Raw genomic sequence first — 17,393 nt, forward strand, 5'->3', positions numbered from 1 at the left:
CTTCTAGTCCAACCCCCTGCTTAGGCAGGAAACTCTACACCATTTCAGACAAATGGCTATCCAACATTTTCTTAAAAACTTCCAGTGTTGGAGCATTCACAACTTCTGGAGGCAAATCGTTCCACCGATTAATTGTTCTAACTGTCAGGAAATTTCTTCTCTCCTTGATTAGTTTCCACCCATTGCTTCGTGTGTGATTCGGGGTAAGAAAGAACACGGGCAAGAACACGGAGTAAGAGAGCTAAAAATCAGTTGGATGTGCACCTGAATCATTGCGCAAAATAACGCACCTGAAAAGATTGCTCGACTGCAGATGGTGGGTGTACATTCTTCCATACTTTCACTTGCACAAAAAGCTCATTGTTAGAACCACCAGGAATAATACTTATGTTGCAACTTTCAATTGCTTCTGCATAAATCAATATAAATAAAAGTTTCTTACCTGTCCAAGTTTATTCTCCCAAATATCACAAGAAGTAAGATTAAATTCTCAAGTGAGATTAGTAGTATCCTGGTAAGAATGTCTCAAAGGTGCTTTTTCAAGAGGCTTCAGACTCTTGAAAAAACACCTTTGGGACAACTATGACTGTGAATCTCCGTAGACATTCCCGGTAAGAATGCCATTTCTCATGGCAATGATCTAGCCATCCAATCTAACCAATCGTATGGGAGAGCTGATATACTCAACCTTTTTGAGAAGTACATATAACACTGGCCTTTTTAGATATCCTATCAACAGCACTTAGGAAATACTATTGACTGCATTAGAATTAAGGATTACTATATCACTATTCTCAGGCTTACCTAAATCTCAAATATTTTTACTGTGAACAACAATATATACATATGTATAGACTTTATCTAACATCCAGAACCTTCTCTATAATTTCCTATGTTCTTTGAACCCCCTCCTGAGCTTGGAAATACCTTTGAGCAAGTTTCTAAATATTAATAGTTTTAATGTATTTTCAAAGTACTTAATTTTAATTTGGTTTTATTGGTTTATCTTTATATTGTGAATTGCCAAGAGATCTTGGTAGTCACTGATATATAAAGTAGGAATGGGATAGAAAGTAAACTATTATTAGGCTAAGAAAGTAGAGACAGTCTGAAAACTATTGGTTTCCGATATTTATTATGTTGATACAATAATCTGTCCAACTAGAAAGGCAATGTCAGTCAAGTGACTTGAATTTAAAGAGGATTGGCCTGTTTAATTCCAACTTATTTCTTAACAACTTCTACTAAAAATAAATAAGCAATATAGCTATAATAACAGAGACGTTATACTGATGCAATCATTTAATTAAAAAATGTAGAATGCTAGTTCAACATAATGATGTTAATTCATTCCTTAGTGTAGAATGCATTTGTCCTAAAATGTTTATCTGGATGACAACAATTGGCAACAGGCAATTGCTTTTTGAAATAACTGATTTTTTGAAATAAATATGAATAAAGCATCCACATCAATTACAGTAGCTATTTATTTATTTACTTATTTTATTTGTATGCTGCCCATCTCACCTATAGGCAATTCTAATTTACCAAGAAATTATTTGTTTCTGTTTTACTAACATATATATGTAAAATGTTAGTTATCAGATAAAAAGTAAGTTTGCCCCATTGATGGATATTACTTAAAGCATTACTTTGCCTGTTGACTTATGAAAACTATGCAACTAAACATTCATATAGATATGTTATCGATCAAAATGGCTGTGATAATTGTTCTCAATTTTCTATCTAAAACTATGATGTTGAAATACAGCTAAAAATTCAATGTTCGTTTATTTCAAAACATTTATATAGTCACCATTGTTATACCAAGCTCCCAATCAAGAATTAAAGAATATTATAATAAAACAACTGAAAACTATATTAAGACTGTTAAAGCCATAAATGTGAAAACAAAACAAAATCCTGGCTCCAAGTTAAACTTCTGGCATACAGTCACCTCATCCTATACCAGCACTTGGTTAAATCTTCAGTGCCTTTTAGAAGGCTAGGAGGATAGAGGTCTGCCATACCTCAGAGAGAAGAAGATTCTGGAGGGGCAAGGGAAAAGGCACATTTCCTATAAGGTGACATTGTATAAAGAAAGACACCAAAAGTATTCCTAGCCTATCTATTCAGATAGAACAGTCCTTATGGAAATGTTGTTCTTGCAAATAGATAGATGATAGAGATCATAGATTAGAGAGAGAGAGAGGGAGGGAGGGAGGGATAGATTAGATAGAGGAATCGATGGATAGATGGATTGGATGGATAGATGAATGGATGGATGGATAGACAGACAGACTGAATTTCTTGTGGCAGGAATGTAATCTACCTGAAAAGCAAAATAAATAGATGATGATAGGTAGGTAGGTAGGTAGGTAGGTAGGTAGGTAGGTAGGTAGGTAGGTAGATAGATAGATAGATAGATAGATAGATAGATAGATAGATAGATAGATAGAAAGAAAGATAGAGGGATAGATTGGATGGATGGATGGATGGATGGATGGATGGATGGATGGATGGATGGATGGATGGATGGATGGATGGATAGACAGAAATGTAATCTATCTGAAAAGCAAAGTAAATAAATAAAAATTTTAAATACTTTATTGTTTTTAATGTAGCCATATTTAACTTTATCTTATATAGAGAATTAAAAGGTTACAGGATTTGTTCTATTTAAAAGTAGAAAAAACATGAAATTATTTTGTACACAGTGCAGAAAACCACCACATTGGTGTATAAGTATCTTATTGTGCTTTCCAATCATTCTCCAAATTTTCCACTTATCTTGAAGTGGAAGGATCTCAAAAGATTGCACATTTATTGTGTGTACCAGTCAGAGGCCTTACTCTCCAGATACATTTCAAAAGTCATGTATAATCTGTAGTATTTTGATATGTAAACTTGATTATTTGTTGAATTCATAAAATGTCTAAGAAATATTACTGCATTACAAACATTAAAGCCCTTTCAGTTATGTATATGTATAATTCCAGTCTAGTTGCTTTCCAACACAGTTGTTGCAATCCAACTCACTTCAATTTTACCTTCTAAAACATCTGTATGTAATTTACTCCAGGAGATTTAATCTTTCCTTCACCCAGTACTGCTGCCTGGTATGCTATTTCAATATCTGTTCCTTTTGAAATCGATGCTGTTAAAATTAATCCCTGGAAGCTCCATTGTGCTTGTACTGATTGCCTTGCTTTGAGTTCTTCTTGTTTTGTTTTCAGAAGTCATAATAGGCTGAGAACCCTGACCGAAAGGATTTCGGTGTGCTTATTGTTGTTTGGTCTCTTCGTAAGGAGGCACTGGCTCCTGAAATTGCTGAACATGGTCCTCTTCTATGGACGCCTTCATGGTGGCCTCCTCATAGGACGGAGGCAGACATACAGCGAGAAAGGCAGTTTCAGGCAAGAGAGTGGAGTATTGGAACCTCTGCTCATTGTTCCAGGGCAACACAGAGAGAAAATCTGTCACCTCGTGTTCCGGAAGGGACTCTGGCAAGTCAATGCTGAAGATCTGAGCCTGAGGATTGCGACGTTGGCAACGTCTGTAGAGGAAGAGCAACAGGAATGCCAGGAAGAGCATCACGGTAGCTGGTAATATGATGCATAGGAATGGCTCGATGTCTTCTTTGGTCGAACTTGCTTTATGCTGACTCTAGGAGAAACCAAGACAAGAATATGTATCAGGCCTTTGCCAATTTCATTTTATGTGCATCCTGCCTTTCATAAAAACACCATCTCAAGGCAGATAAACAGCAGCATCCAAGAAGCCCAAACCCATTGAAATAAGCAAATTAATAAAGCATAAACATAGATCTAATAGAAAGTGCTGTTTTCAGAGTGTGCACAACCGAGCAATGATACTGCCCGATCAGTCCACCAAGCAGGTTCTCACTTGCATTTAGAAAATGCCTCCACCTAAGGGCTAATCCATCTCTTCTTCAAGCCTTGGAGATATAGATTGGCACTTGCTACTGCCCGCTATCACTCAAGAAGAAAACCTTACTATGGAAGTTCAGAGGCTGCTTGAAAATAGCAAGTGCAAAGACTCTAGTCCCAAAGGTGCTTTTTTCAAGAGGCAACTGGACTTTCTGGTTTTTCTTTGAAGACGTTTCACTTCTCATCCAAGAAGCTTCTTCAGCTCTGACTGGATGGTGGGTCAGAGCTGAAGAAGCTTCTTGGATGAGAAGCGAAACGTATTCAAAGAAAAACCAGAAAGTCCAATTGCCTCTTGAAAAAGCACCTTTGGGACAACCGTGACCTGAATGATTGAGAATCTCCATAGGCAAAGACTCCGTAGCCTCCTTTTCTATGGCAATAATTACTTCCATCAAAACCCAAAATCATTGATTATATCTAATGTTTTCTCCTGCCAATAGGAACAATCCTTGACAGGAGTTCTTTTAATTACATCTCAGAAAATGGGAGGTTAGAGGCAAAGTATCCTACAGCACCACCTCTTATCCCAATTTAGAGCATCCTTGAACACCTGTAGTAGCATTTCTAGAGTTTCAGGTGTTAAAATGCCCTCTTTGCCCTTATCCCACTGGAAAAGTACCACTGAAACAGAAAGTTTCCCTAGATGGAAGGAAATAAGGATCCAGATCAGTATATTTATCTCCCTTATATTGCCTCTACTGTTATCAGATAGCAACTGTTCCTCTAAGGTTTCCCCCTACAGCTATCAGAGGGCTGGTTTAGCAACTCAGTGATTGGGATTTTTTAAAAACCTGATGTCTTTATATGTTCCCTTTCCCAAAGGAAGTACAGTGTACTTTTGGCAAACTACTCTTTCTCAGTATGATTTCACAACTAACACTTTCCAAATCTATTTAAATTATGACTGAATCATATAAACATATTATCTTGCAACGTAATTTATCCTCATCCATGCACTTATCTCACCATGCTAGAAGTAACTATAACCAAGGGTTTTCCCCCTTATCATTCTAAATTTTTCTTCCCCCATTTAAGTACCATCTTAAAACTTTGATAAGGATAAATAGATTTTTAAAAACCCAGATGATGGCTACTAGTTTTGCTGCCAAATAAACCACAGTTTTCGCTATTTGTCCGATGTGATTTTGGTAGGGTACTTAAATTACTTTAAGAGACACCCTTTGGTGTCTCATTTCTTTTAAATTTATCTACCTGTCCCACTTTAAGAAATTTATGCTAATAACCAAACAATTTTTTTTGTTAAATGATAATTTAACTGGGATAAAAATGTTTATGTAAGGCATACATGGAAATGGGAACCGTTCTAGGCAGAATTGTGGAACTTAACTGAATGGAATAGGACACCATATTTTTGAGAATACAAGTTGACACTTACCTATTTTATTGTTATATTTTGTGTTGTCAAAACAATCTAACAATTAAAAAAGCAAAAGTGAATTGCCTTAATAGATTTGTCAAGGACGTATATATGGTTTTTATTTTTCATCTTGTTTTTGTTAAGTTATCATCATTCTTCATACCTAGATTTAATCTTATTTCAAACAACTGCAGAAAACAGGGCCCATGGTTTCCTACTTGTATTAACACATGTCAGATAGCAAATAATGATTTCTATTTATAGACATAGGGGGAAATGACAACACAAACTCAGTCTATTTTACACTTGCATTAAAACATTGGGCATCCACAAGCCCGCTTGGAGTTTGCAAAAAAGCACCTGGAGGACTCTCAGACTGTGAGGAACAAACTCTAAGCAGGCTTTCATGTTGTTGTGTCTTGCCCGCCCTCAGAGCAGCCGGGGCCTTCTTACCTGCTCCCGAACACTGAGGAATGTATGCCTCCCGGCCCAAGTCCTGGCTCCATGCCCACACAAACTGCAGAAGAAGGAGCATCTCCCGGCCCCAGCCCTGACTCCATGCTCAGGCAAACGGAGCAGCTAGACCCCTCCCCCTCCTCCACAGCATGTGAGCCTGAGGAGGGTTTATTCCCAACAGCTGCTGATTGGTGTGACCCTCGCATCAGAAGGCTGGATAGGCGGAGGCAACAGAAGGAAGGGAGGGGCAGGCCTTAATGAGTGCTGAGTCATGGAGCCACACCCCATGGCCTATATAAAGGATCTGCTTTCTGGCAGTCTCTGAGTCAGGCAAAAGTCGAACTTATCTTGCTGAAGTCACTTACTGGTCTCCTGCCTGCTCTGAGGACTTTGCTAGGACTTTGGGCAGAGCTGCAGAGGCAAGCCTGATTCGGATTTCCCTGACCCGGCCGTCAGCGGAGGAGTGGGACACGACACATGTGTTTTACACTGAGGAGAGGCTTCTGTCTAGCCACTCTGCCATAAAGTCCAGATTGGTGGAGGGCTGCAGTGATGGCTGTCCTTCCAGAACTCTGTCCCATCTCCACATAGAATCTCTGGAGCTCAGTCAGAGTGCCCATTGGGTTCTTGGTCACCTCTCTTACTAAGGTCCTTCTCCCCCAATTGCTCAGTTTGACCAGGCAACCAGCTCTTGGAAGATTCCTGGTTGCGCCAAACTTTTTCCATTTGAGAATTATGGAGGCCACTGTGCTCTTAGGTACCTTCAGTGCAGCAGAAATTTTATTGTAGCTTTCCCCAGATGTGTGCCTTGCAATAATCCTTTCTCTGAGCTTTGCAGGCAGTTTCTTTGACCTTGTGGCTTTTGCTTGGCTACAGTATGCATTGTCAGTTGCGATACCTTCTAGAGAGGGGTGGTGTGTGTCTTTCCAGATCATGTTCAATCAATTTAATTTACCACAGGTGGATTCCATTCAAGGTGTAGAAACATGTCAGCAATGATCAAGAGAAATGGGGGGCACCAGAACTAAATTTCACATGTTGTTGCAAAGGGTCCGAGTACTTATACCAATGTGTTATTTCAGTTTTTTCTTTTTAATAAATTTAAAGACATTTCTAAAATTCTGTTTTCACTTTGTCATTATGGGGTACTGAATGTAGATTAAAGAGAAAAAAATGAATTTCTTTCCCAAACCCTCAAAACTTTAAGCTTAAACTGTCTGCTGTTCACCTCACCCCATTCCTAAGAGGTCTGTAAGGGGCGTGCATAAGTGCACCTGCGTGCCTACCATCCCTATCCTAATATTCCTTTTTTTATTTACTCTTTTCATGTATACAAGTTATGTTCATACTTTTACCTGTTATCTTATATGTGATTGACAAAATAAATAAAAATAAAATAAAATAAATAAACTGCAGAAACAGGTTACAGCATAACTAAATTGACAACAGTGAAGAGGTTCTGAATACTTCCTGAATGGACTGTAAATGGAGAAATTGTCACTAGGAAGGAAAGGGGAAATTAAAAATTGATATTGTTCTTTAATTGTATACTCAATACATATTTAATGGTATATATAATATGGTAGAAAGGATTATGGTGAATATTAAATATTGCAGTGCTACAATTAAAATAAATACTTCGTGAAGAAAAAGTAAACTGCAAACCTTTTATGTTTGATTCTATTTTACTACCACTTGAAACCTAATGGTATAAGATAAATAGGATGTATTCCAAATTATACTTAAGTGTATCTGGTTTTTATATCTCACGAGGGAATGGATATGTTAATCAATATTTCCAAATGCAACAGCAATGATATCATTTGTTGCAGATTTTTAGTATGAATCATCAGCCGACTTTAAGTATTCTGTGCTTTGAACACAATACAAAATGTGCATTGTAGATAGCTTGCCTATTTAAAACATTGACATTATTTTGGAGTTTTTATCTGAAGCCTTGAAGGCAGTTTGAAAGAATTATTATATTATAGAGCGCATACCTTTATTCTGTTTGAATACTCTGGTAAACCAATTTTGCAAAGTATCTCTACTGGTTTAATCAATCTGCAAAAGCACATATCTTCCAAATACATTATGTTAAATTTTTTGCTTAATTTGCCCTGAGTTTTCTTGTATGTAACAAACATTACCATTTTACAGTGCTCTTTATTTACACCTGGTCATACTGCCTGACTTATTTTGGTTGAGAAAACATAGAAAAAGAATCAGATATGACTAATACTATTTTTAAAAAAATATGTAGAATTGCTTCATTCATTAATAAATAGGCACAAGAAAAACCTGTTGATTTATACAATGTTCTAACATTTCCCTAACCAGGATTTCAAAATAAATCAGTGAGAACAATATACATTTATAACCAAACTTACAAATTCATCTCTACAGAGCAGGGTTTAACAGAATAACAAAATTACTGAGTTGGAAGGGACCTTGAAGGTCTTCTAGTCCAACCCCTTGCGGAAGGAGGAGACCCACAATGATTTCACACAAATGGTTTTCCAATATCTTCTTAAGAAGCTCCAGTGATGGAGCACCCACAATTTCTGAAGGCAAGTAGTTCCACTAGTTAATTGTTCTCCCTGTTGAAAATTTCTCCGTAGTTCTAGGCTTCTGTCTTCAGTGTTTTCCTATTCACTCTTATGAACATATGACTGTACTTTTGAATTTTAAACAAAGGCAGAGAAAAAGCAAAAAAAATGTGGTTTATTACTGTGAATGGAGTTTGGCTCATTGTGGTAATGATACATAATCAAGAACAGGAAAAAAATTGCATACATAGTATATTTAAATATACTGTGTGTAGATATGAGTCACCTTATGCAGATTCAAAACATGTTGACTAGCATCAAGTAGTGCTGTGAAGATGTAAATGAGTAATCACAGATTTTCCATCACAGACCAAACTCATTCAGTATTAACTTCAACACTACTTTTTCTTTAGTATAGTAATAGTTTAGACATTCACATGAATGAAATCATATTTTAGGCATAGTCAAACAAAGAAAAAATATGCATTGTGAACAATTCTATGAAATCATGCAAATGTGAAGGATCACATTTATGCTTATGGTAGTTGACATCAACACAAAAAACACCATTGCAATTATTTACTGTCCATATTACAACTATTACTCTTCTGGTCTTATCACAATAAGTTATTCTGCCTAACTAGGAGACTAGAAATATTTGGAAGGAATAAGTTCCATTCAGTATTCCACTAAATTCAGTGGGACTTACTTCAGCATAGCCATGCAGAGAATTACATTACTAGCCTGTTATTAGTTTTATTTTTGACACAGTTCAGCTAGGCTCTTATTTAAAAAAACCAGACTAAATTACTTTACAGGTTACTGTAAACAATACTGAGAAAAATAATTTCACATGACCCTCAAAATCTCTTTTAGATTGTCTTGTCAGGGTAGCCTTTCTGATCTATCTCTCACGCCTTCCCCTTTTGTCACTCACAACACCATGAAAAGTAATATAATCTAGGAAACAAAATTTGCTGAATATCACTTATTCTAATATCAGTAAAAAGGTCTGCAGAGAGGAAGACTGAAAATGAAATGGGTTTGAAATGAAATGAAAGATTCAAAAGCAGCCAAAATATCCATCTGAAGTTAAGGTAAGTTTCGAAGTAAATATTTACATCAGTTTCTGCAAACTTTTTTTTCCACCTCAGTCGGTGAAACAAAGGCACAATTGCATGAAGGACAGTGTGCAATTTATGTAAAATAAAGTACTTGCCCCCAATGTCTATATTACAAACCCTTTTATCAACCTGAAACGAGAAATCTTGAAAGAACAAAAGTAAATTGCAAGGAATATAGATGATACAAACCTGTAGCTCTGTTTCCACCAATGGCACACCTGGTTCACTGGTTAACCAGTCATAATTTCCCCTATCGGCATGTCCAAATTTCTTCCAGCTACCACTGTCCAGAAGCCAACGCATACTTTCATGGACGTGTGGGTTTGTTCCTTGTTCTTCCTCTTCAGTTGTGGTCTTCTTTTGGATTATTTTTAATATTGTCACCTCCCTCTTCTCTCCCCCCCCCCCCACCTCTGATACTAGGCCTAGCTTGGAATGCCTAAGCTGAAAACCATGCTGATATTCTCTTCTGCTCCTGGCAGTGAAGAAGAAAAGGGTAGAGCAGTGACCAGATGAATCTTGGATGCTATTTTGTCTTCTAACTCAATCTCTCTGGATTTGCTTCAGTGGCCTACATTACCAGAGAAGCTGGCATCAGGTATCAGCGAAGAGATAGCCTTCTGATTGGATGGTTGCCTGCATTAGGATTATTAAAGGGGTATTTCCATGACAATCTGAGTGCACATGGTCCGAACTATGTGGATAAATCATTGTCTGCATTTATAGTCCATATACACATAATTTATATATAAATATATAAATATATATATGCATAATGTGTTTGTGGAGAGGAAGGGAGCCCTAATGCTATGGAGAGATAACAAAAGGCTTGCTTCTCCCTAAGGGTTAAGGAAATATTTCCACTTGGATGCAATGTAAATAGCAAAAGCAGTTGCTGTTAGGCAGGCAAGGGCATAGCTGAAAGCTGTTCTGAATTATTTAGAGGTATTAGAATGTAGATGTTAATGATAAATCCGAAAAGAGGCTGCTGCTAGAAAAGGCTTTAGTCACTGAGAATATACAGTGACACATCTAACGGGCTTAATTCTGCTCTTTAATCTTCCATAGCTTTTTTTTTAACAGATAAGTATCATTATGTTTCAATCATTTAATTTAATTATTCAAAGCAAAAAAGACTCCAAATGGTTTCTATACTCCAGTTACATCAAGATTGTATTGATAAAGAGTAGTAAGACGTCAACATGATAATTTGGTGGTTCTTATCTTTCTTTTAGTTCCCTCTTGGCTATATTCTGATCTTAACATTGTTTGGGAAACATTTGATAAAATTGTTTAACAACGACATAATGCTCTAATTGTCATTAGCACGCAGAAAGAAAGCAATGGAAATCATCTAGTCCCATTGGTATCCATGCAAGGAATTGGTATCCATGCATGGAATTCAAATGTAAAATTGCTAAGTGTTAAAGATATGTGACATAGTACAAGTAGTCCTCAATTTACGACAAAACATCCAATCATTCGTACAAGTAAACTGTTGCAACACCTGGTTGATGATGACAAGAATTTCAGAAAACTCAATAGTCACAAGCTGCTAACATCACAAGTTCCTTTTGTCAGCATAAATAAATGCTGACTTCCAAGCACTTTATGCCAATTGCAAAGATGTTTCGTTTTTGTCCCAAATGCGCTAGTTTGCTTTTGTTCCCAAGTTGAATTTGTTGTTGTTGTTAGTTGCAAAGTCATTTCCGACCCATCGTGACCCCATGGACAATGTTCCTCCAGGCCTTCCTGTCCTCTACCATCCTCTGGAGTCCATTTAAACTCATGCCTACTCCTTCAGTGACTCCATCCAGCCACCTCGTTCTCTGTCGTCCCCTTCTTCTTTTGCCCTCAATCTTTCCCAGCATTAGGCTCTTCTCCAGGGAGTCCTTCCTTCTCATTAGGTGGCCAAAATATTTCAGTTTCATCTTCAGGATCTGGCCTTCTAAAGAGCAGTCAGATTGAATACATTTGGTTAATTCTTGCCATTGGTCTAATCTCTTTAGGTCTGTTTCTAATTATTTTACTATGTTTCACTACGTGTACAAGTCTCCCTCTAGGCCTCTATTATGCATGAATTATGTTAGTAAAGCTATTAGGTGTTTTTAATGGCAACAATTCATAAAACAGAATGTAACCTTATCCTTATATGACCTCATTATGAACTCTGTTTTACAAAGGAATGGTTTTTGTTTTATCCAGACATGCTATCCTTTCTACTGAGAAATAGAATAGTAAAGGATATTCATATTCACATTAATTTTCCACAGAATTTCCGATTTGATTTATCAAATACTTTAATCATGTCCAACTATAATTATCAACTTTTTAAAAAAAATTACCATTTCTTTTATATAGACATTTTGGAATCCATATCTCTAGAATCATCAGTAGGACTTTATCAAGATGGCTCTTGTATATTGTTAAGATCAACAAAACAATGGAACAAATAGAGATGGCTAAATTGATTAAAGAAACAATAATATCTGAGCTGGAAACCCCTTATTGACATTTTGCATGAAACAGTAAAATAATTGTGCTTATGATTTGGGACTTTATTAGAAAAAATGTATAATAGAAAAAAGTAAAAGTTTTTGTAATCATATAGTAATTCTGTAATTACGCATATTTGCTGCAGATGTTTTAAGTGGGCATTTCATCTAGATATGTTTTTCTGTGCATAAGATATACCTTCCTTCACATAGTTATGCATGGATTTTGCTATGTGATATTAGATCTCTATTGTTTTTATTGGAGAAGTCAGCTTTTATACAATAATATTACTACTGTATTCACTACTGCCTATTCAATCTATAAAGATAAAAGAAAAAAAATATTCCAACACTGCAAACGTGTTTTTCATGTTTTCCTTTTGCAAACATGCACTCTAATTCAGGGGTCTCCAACCTTGGTCCCTTTAAGACTTGTGGACTTCAACTCCCAGAGTTCCTCAGCCAGCTTTGCTGGCTGAGGGACTCTGGGAGTTGAAGTCCACAAGTCTTAAAGGGACCAAGGTTGGAGACCCCTGCTTTAATTGCACTCCTCTCCAGAATCTTTACAACTAAATTGGAACAACTATGGGGGTGGGAAGATGATCTTTGGATTTTGTTTCAAAGCTATAGAACAGGGTGTTGTTTTTTTTATAGGAATTTCCTTTTTCCTCTTAAAGACTTTATCTGAGATGTATAACCAAATAATGTGTATATTTTTAAAAAAACCAAGATTAGATGGATTCTTGAGAGATCAGGCATAAGGCTTTCAGAACTGGTCTGCAAAGGTTTGGACAGCCTTATATTTTGGCTAACTAGGAGTTGTCTGGATTTCTGAAGCACAAAACTGGTAGATCTAATTAGGCTATCAATGGATATTAACCTCCTGAAGAGCTTAACTATCAATTGCTGGGCAGAAGGAGGCCATTCTTCTCTCTTCTAGGCCAGTAAGCTTCCCATATTGCATCCAGCTGGCCATTAGCACTAAGTAGGCTTAGCCCTACTCAGCTTCTAAGTATAAACAGATGGGCCTAGTCCTGCCACCTGCTGGAGCATTTTGTGAATAGCCTCTTCCAATAAGGCCATTCATAGTCTTTCCTTCCTTCCTCTTTTGAGGAAGTCTTTCCTTCCTTCCTCTTTACTGTTTACCATTCCTTTGCTCACTCCACAGAATAGGCTTCCCTACAGTCACTTGACAGTATCACCCAGCCCCCCCTGGGCCAAATAAATTATAACTGTAGGTAGGCTTTATATTGTCCCTAGACAACCCATGACCCTGAATTCAGAGATATCTCCTTACTTAAACAGAAACAGAATGACCAAGGACAATAAAGTAGTGAGAACAGGAGTAACAGGAGTGGTTAGCTTGACCACAGCTAACCACTCTCCAGCAGCCAATGGGTGGAACCGGTCTACTCAATCTTTAGAAGGCTAAAGTGAGACAAGCCAGTATTGTTGTATTGTAGTAACCACAAATTTGCAACCACAAATTTACCAAGATTCAGTTCCATGGGAGTTATGGGTCCTGGATTTTGGACACATTCTGTAAGTTAGTCCATTTGGGATCCCTTGTTTCAGAAATGGTTACCCTGTGATACACTGTTTTGCCTAGTTAAAGATTACAGATACTAGCATTTTAGTAGTACATGGGTAGAGACGGTTGACTGATAACTGGTGTAGAGCTGCTTCATGACTTGATTTATATATTCCTATCTCAGAATAATACCCTGCTACGACTCTGAACTTGACTGCATTTTGCAAGCACTCTCAAACTTTTAAAGGATACTCAGTGATATATCTGGCTGGGCGTATAATGGCCAAATTGATTTGGGGAGGACCCTGTGCTTTTGCTAATTTAATGCAACAACTTTTTTAAAGCCACTAAACTGAAACTTGGCCCTTTAAACTGTTTTGATTAAAAAATTTTTAAAAAACATATTGATGATGAAAGGGAAATGGAAGAATGAAACAAGTGTACTTTCTGACAAATGTTTCCTGCCAACTAAAAATCATTGCTTAACAGAACTTGTATTGTATCCCAGCTATTTATTAGCTGAACCAAGCTTACAACACACCGAATAAAGTAATCATTTTTGCTAGGTTTGTAGAAAAAGCAAACCATGAGCAACAAATTATGTTTTAAGCTAATTGTGTTGTGCAAAGTTAGCTACATCCAGCTACTCTATTGCTTTCTCCTTAATGAGATTCATTAGGCAGAGCATACTCATTCTGCACAAACCCCAATGACTGCTAGATGGCAAGAAAAAAAGATGAGTTTTCAGGGTCTCCCTCTTGCTATCTCTTGCTTATCTAGACTTTTGCAACTGAGACACAGTAGGGTGATTTCGGGTAGAAGTAAAATAGAAGAAGAGGTGAGAAAACAAAGTTACAAGTGGAACACAATGCCTGAACCTCCAGTGCAAATTTGTGATCAAAGGGACTGTAAAATAACCTTTCAAACAATTTTGTGTCAAACGATTTTTGTTTCGCCGCAATGTAAAAAAGATGCTGAGACTCTAGAAAGAGTGCAGAGAAGAGCAACAAAGATGATTAGGGGACTGGAGGCTAAAACATATGAAGAACGGTTGCAGGAACTGGGTATGTCTAGTTTAATAAAAAGAAGGACTAGGGGAGACATGATAGCAGTGTTCCAATATCTCAGGGGTTGCCACAAAAAAGAGGGAGTCGGGCTGTTCTCCAAAGCACCTGAGGGTAGAACAAGAAGCAATGGGTGGAAACTGATCAAGGAAAGAAGCAACTTAGAACTGAGGAGAAATTTCCTGACAGAACAATTAATAAGTGGAACGACTTGCCTGCAGAAGTTGTGAATGCTCCAACACTGGAAATTTTTAAGAAAATGTTGGATAACCATCAGTCTGAGATGGTGTAGGGTATCCCGCCTGGGCAGGGGGTTGGACTAGAAGGCCTCCAAGGTCCCCTTCCAATTCTGTTGTTATTGTTATTATTATTATTAAATCTGAGAAAGGATAAAGGTGCGATGAGTACCCGCTGGCTTGAGACTTGATGCCTTGTGAAGGCTTTGTGCCGGCCCTTTGCTCAAACTACTGGAACATCATTTTCTTTCTAAGATCAACGAGGGACAATAAGCATGTGGTCTCTACATCCAAGGGAAAGTGTTTTGAATTGAGATATGCATTATTGAAGAGGGCATTTGTTGTCAGGCTCCTGGAAATTGTAGGTGCTGATTTAATTTAGCAAAATCAAAGGTGGAAAAAATTGGCATGATGCAGAAAACAGGAATGGATATGATCACTTCAGGGGAGGGGGACAGTTCACAACAGCTCATTTTGTCAGGAAAGGTGTCATAACCACACTTTTTAACCACACTTGCAAGAATCCCATAGTTAGGTAACACAAATGCTCATCATTCAATTATGTCGGATATATATTTATATATATTTAGACTAAATACGGTATTTTTTGGAGTATAAGACACACCTTAGTTTTTGGGGAGGAAAATAAGAAAAAAGCTGATTGGCCTCCCAGAACACCCCCAATCAGCTGTTCCCAGATGTGAATTTTAGCAACAGGTTCCTTGGTTGTGAGCTCTATGCCTTGCTTTTTTTTTGCTTTTTTTTCTGCCACTGAAACTCTGTTTCAGAAAAAACTTTTTTCTGCCTCTGAAAGCCTCTGAAACAGAACTTCAGAAAAAAAGCCTCTGAAGCTCTGTTTGGGGGCTTCTTTTCTGAGGCTCTGTTTGGGAGTTTCTTTTCTGAAGCTGTTTGGGGGCTTTTCTGAAGCTCTGTTTGGTGGCTTCGTTTCTGATGCTTTTTTCAGTCTCTGAAACCTCCATTTGAGAAGCTGGACGGGGCTATATTCGGAGTATAAGACGCATCCAAATTTTCACCCTCTTTTTTTGGAGGGGGGAGGGGAAGGTGCATCTTATGCTCCCAAAAATACGGTAAGTTTTGTAAGAAATAATAACACCCAGGTTAAGGCCCCCTTATTAAAAACATAAACCACTTTCCCTTTCTACTTTACAGGGAAGCTCCTCTATTACATACATGCTTGAGAGATTTGGAAGGCTTAAATATGGCTTCAACCACTCATGTGTCCCACCAACATGCCATGGAAGAGATCTCCCCATGAAGTAGGCTGGCAGCCAAGTCTGCAAATTGCATAATGTGATGGTTTTGGTTGAAGGAGAAGTGACTCACTGTAGCCAGTGCCACTACCAAGTGTGATGAGCCATCATCAATCACTGTGGAAATTCTATGTGGGTGGAGACTAAAGGAGATCATGATTGCTCATCTGAATAATGTTCTGCCACAGCTCCTCTTGTGGGGAAATTGAGTTGTTACTTTGGTAGTAGAGCACTCAGGTTAGTGTGGGCAGTTTTGCAAAAGATGTAGTTTTAATTTGCTTGCCATTTCCTTTATTAATGACGATATCCAGGAAGAGCACTGTGTGGTTGCTTTCTTGTTCCCTTGTGAATTTTATTTCTTTGAAAATGTTGTTGTTCACTGAGACGTGGGCATCTTTGTCTTTTAGTAATTCTTTTTGAATGTACTGCAATCTGTCCTCCAAAATTTTAACCTTAGACTGTCTACTGTAGACCTCACCCCATTCCTAAGAGGTCTGTAAGGAGCGTGCATAAGAGCACCAGCGTGCTTACCGTTCCTATCCTAATGTTACCTTTATTTGTATCTATTTTATGTATTCAATTCATGCTTATACTTATATATATTACCTAATACGTTCTTGACAAATAAAACAAAACAAAATAAAATAACTATGGTTCAGCCTTTGTCTTCTGGTAGGATGATTATGGTTTGGTCCTTCTGTAGGTTTTTGAGGGCGGCTTTGTTCTCTGCTTTGAGTAGGTTTTGATTCTGTGTTCTTCTGATCTGTGATATAATTGTCGGCCTCTTTTTTGGTCTCTGTGGCAAGTCTTGTAGTTTCTAAGATTGCTAAGAATTCTAACTGATTAGATGCAGGCTCAAGATACAAAGAAAGCCAGCTAAGCCTTCAGGAGCAATTAGCCAGACACCCTTAAGCCAAAATTAGACTGATATGTAGTTGTAGCTGTAGCAGGCTAGACAAATATATGGAGTGAAATCTTTCTGCATGTACTCCCACAATGTTGGAATTGTGTGAGGGTTAGGAAGTTGTCAATTAATATTACAAATAAGTGAAATAATGTGGGATAGAGCCATTTCCCATTGGTCAAGTTCTGAGCTTTTCTTCTTCTGCCAAGGGGAAAGGTGCTATAGTTCCTTGCTACTATATCCATCCCAGCCAGGAGTGACTCAGGTGGGATGGACGGAAAGCAGGGCCTTCTCCTGCTTAATTCGTAGTCATGACTTGGATTGTTTATTCCTTGCAGTGAAAGGAGAACACGGAAACCAACAGAGCAGGGGGACCATTTTTCCGTAATGGGTGCTAAGGATTAGTGGCTTCGCTGTGGTAATCATTAGATATGT

At 37.7% G+C, this 17,393-nt stretch overlaps 1 protein-coding gene across 1 annotated transcript; it reads right to left on the bottom strand.

The window, feature by feature from the left end:
• Positions 1-3,220: 3,220 nt before the first annotated feature.
• On the bottom strand, positions 3,221-9,760 carry SMIM28 (small integral membrane protein 28). Its single transcript, XM_058170846.1, has 2 exons — positions 9,647-9,760; positions 3,221-3,666 (listed from the first exon to the last, which is right to left on the bottom strand). Exons 1-2 carry the CDS (start codon positions 9,758-9,760, stop codon positions 3,283-3,285), a joined length of 498 nt encoding a protein of 165 aa, XP_058026829.1. The 3' UTR covers positions 3,221-3,282.
• Between the last annotated feature and the right edge of the window lie 7,633 nt (positions 9,761-17,393).

Source organism: Ahaetulla prasina, chromosome 1, assembly GCF_028640845.1.
Source record: "Ahaetulla prasina isolate Xishuangbanna chromosome 1, ASM2864084v1, whole genome shotgun sequence".
Lineage (NCBI taxonomy): Eukaryota > Metazoa > Chordata > Lepidosauria > Squamata > Colubridae > Ahaetulla > Ahaetulla prasina.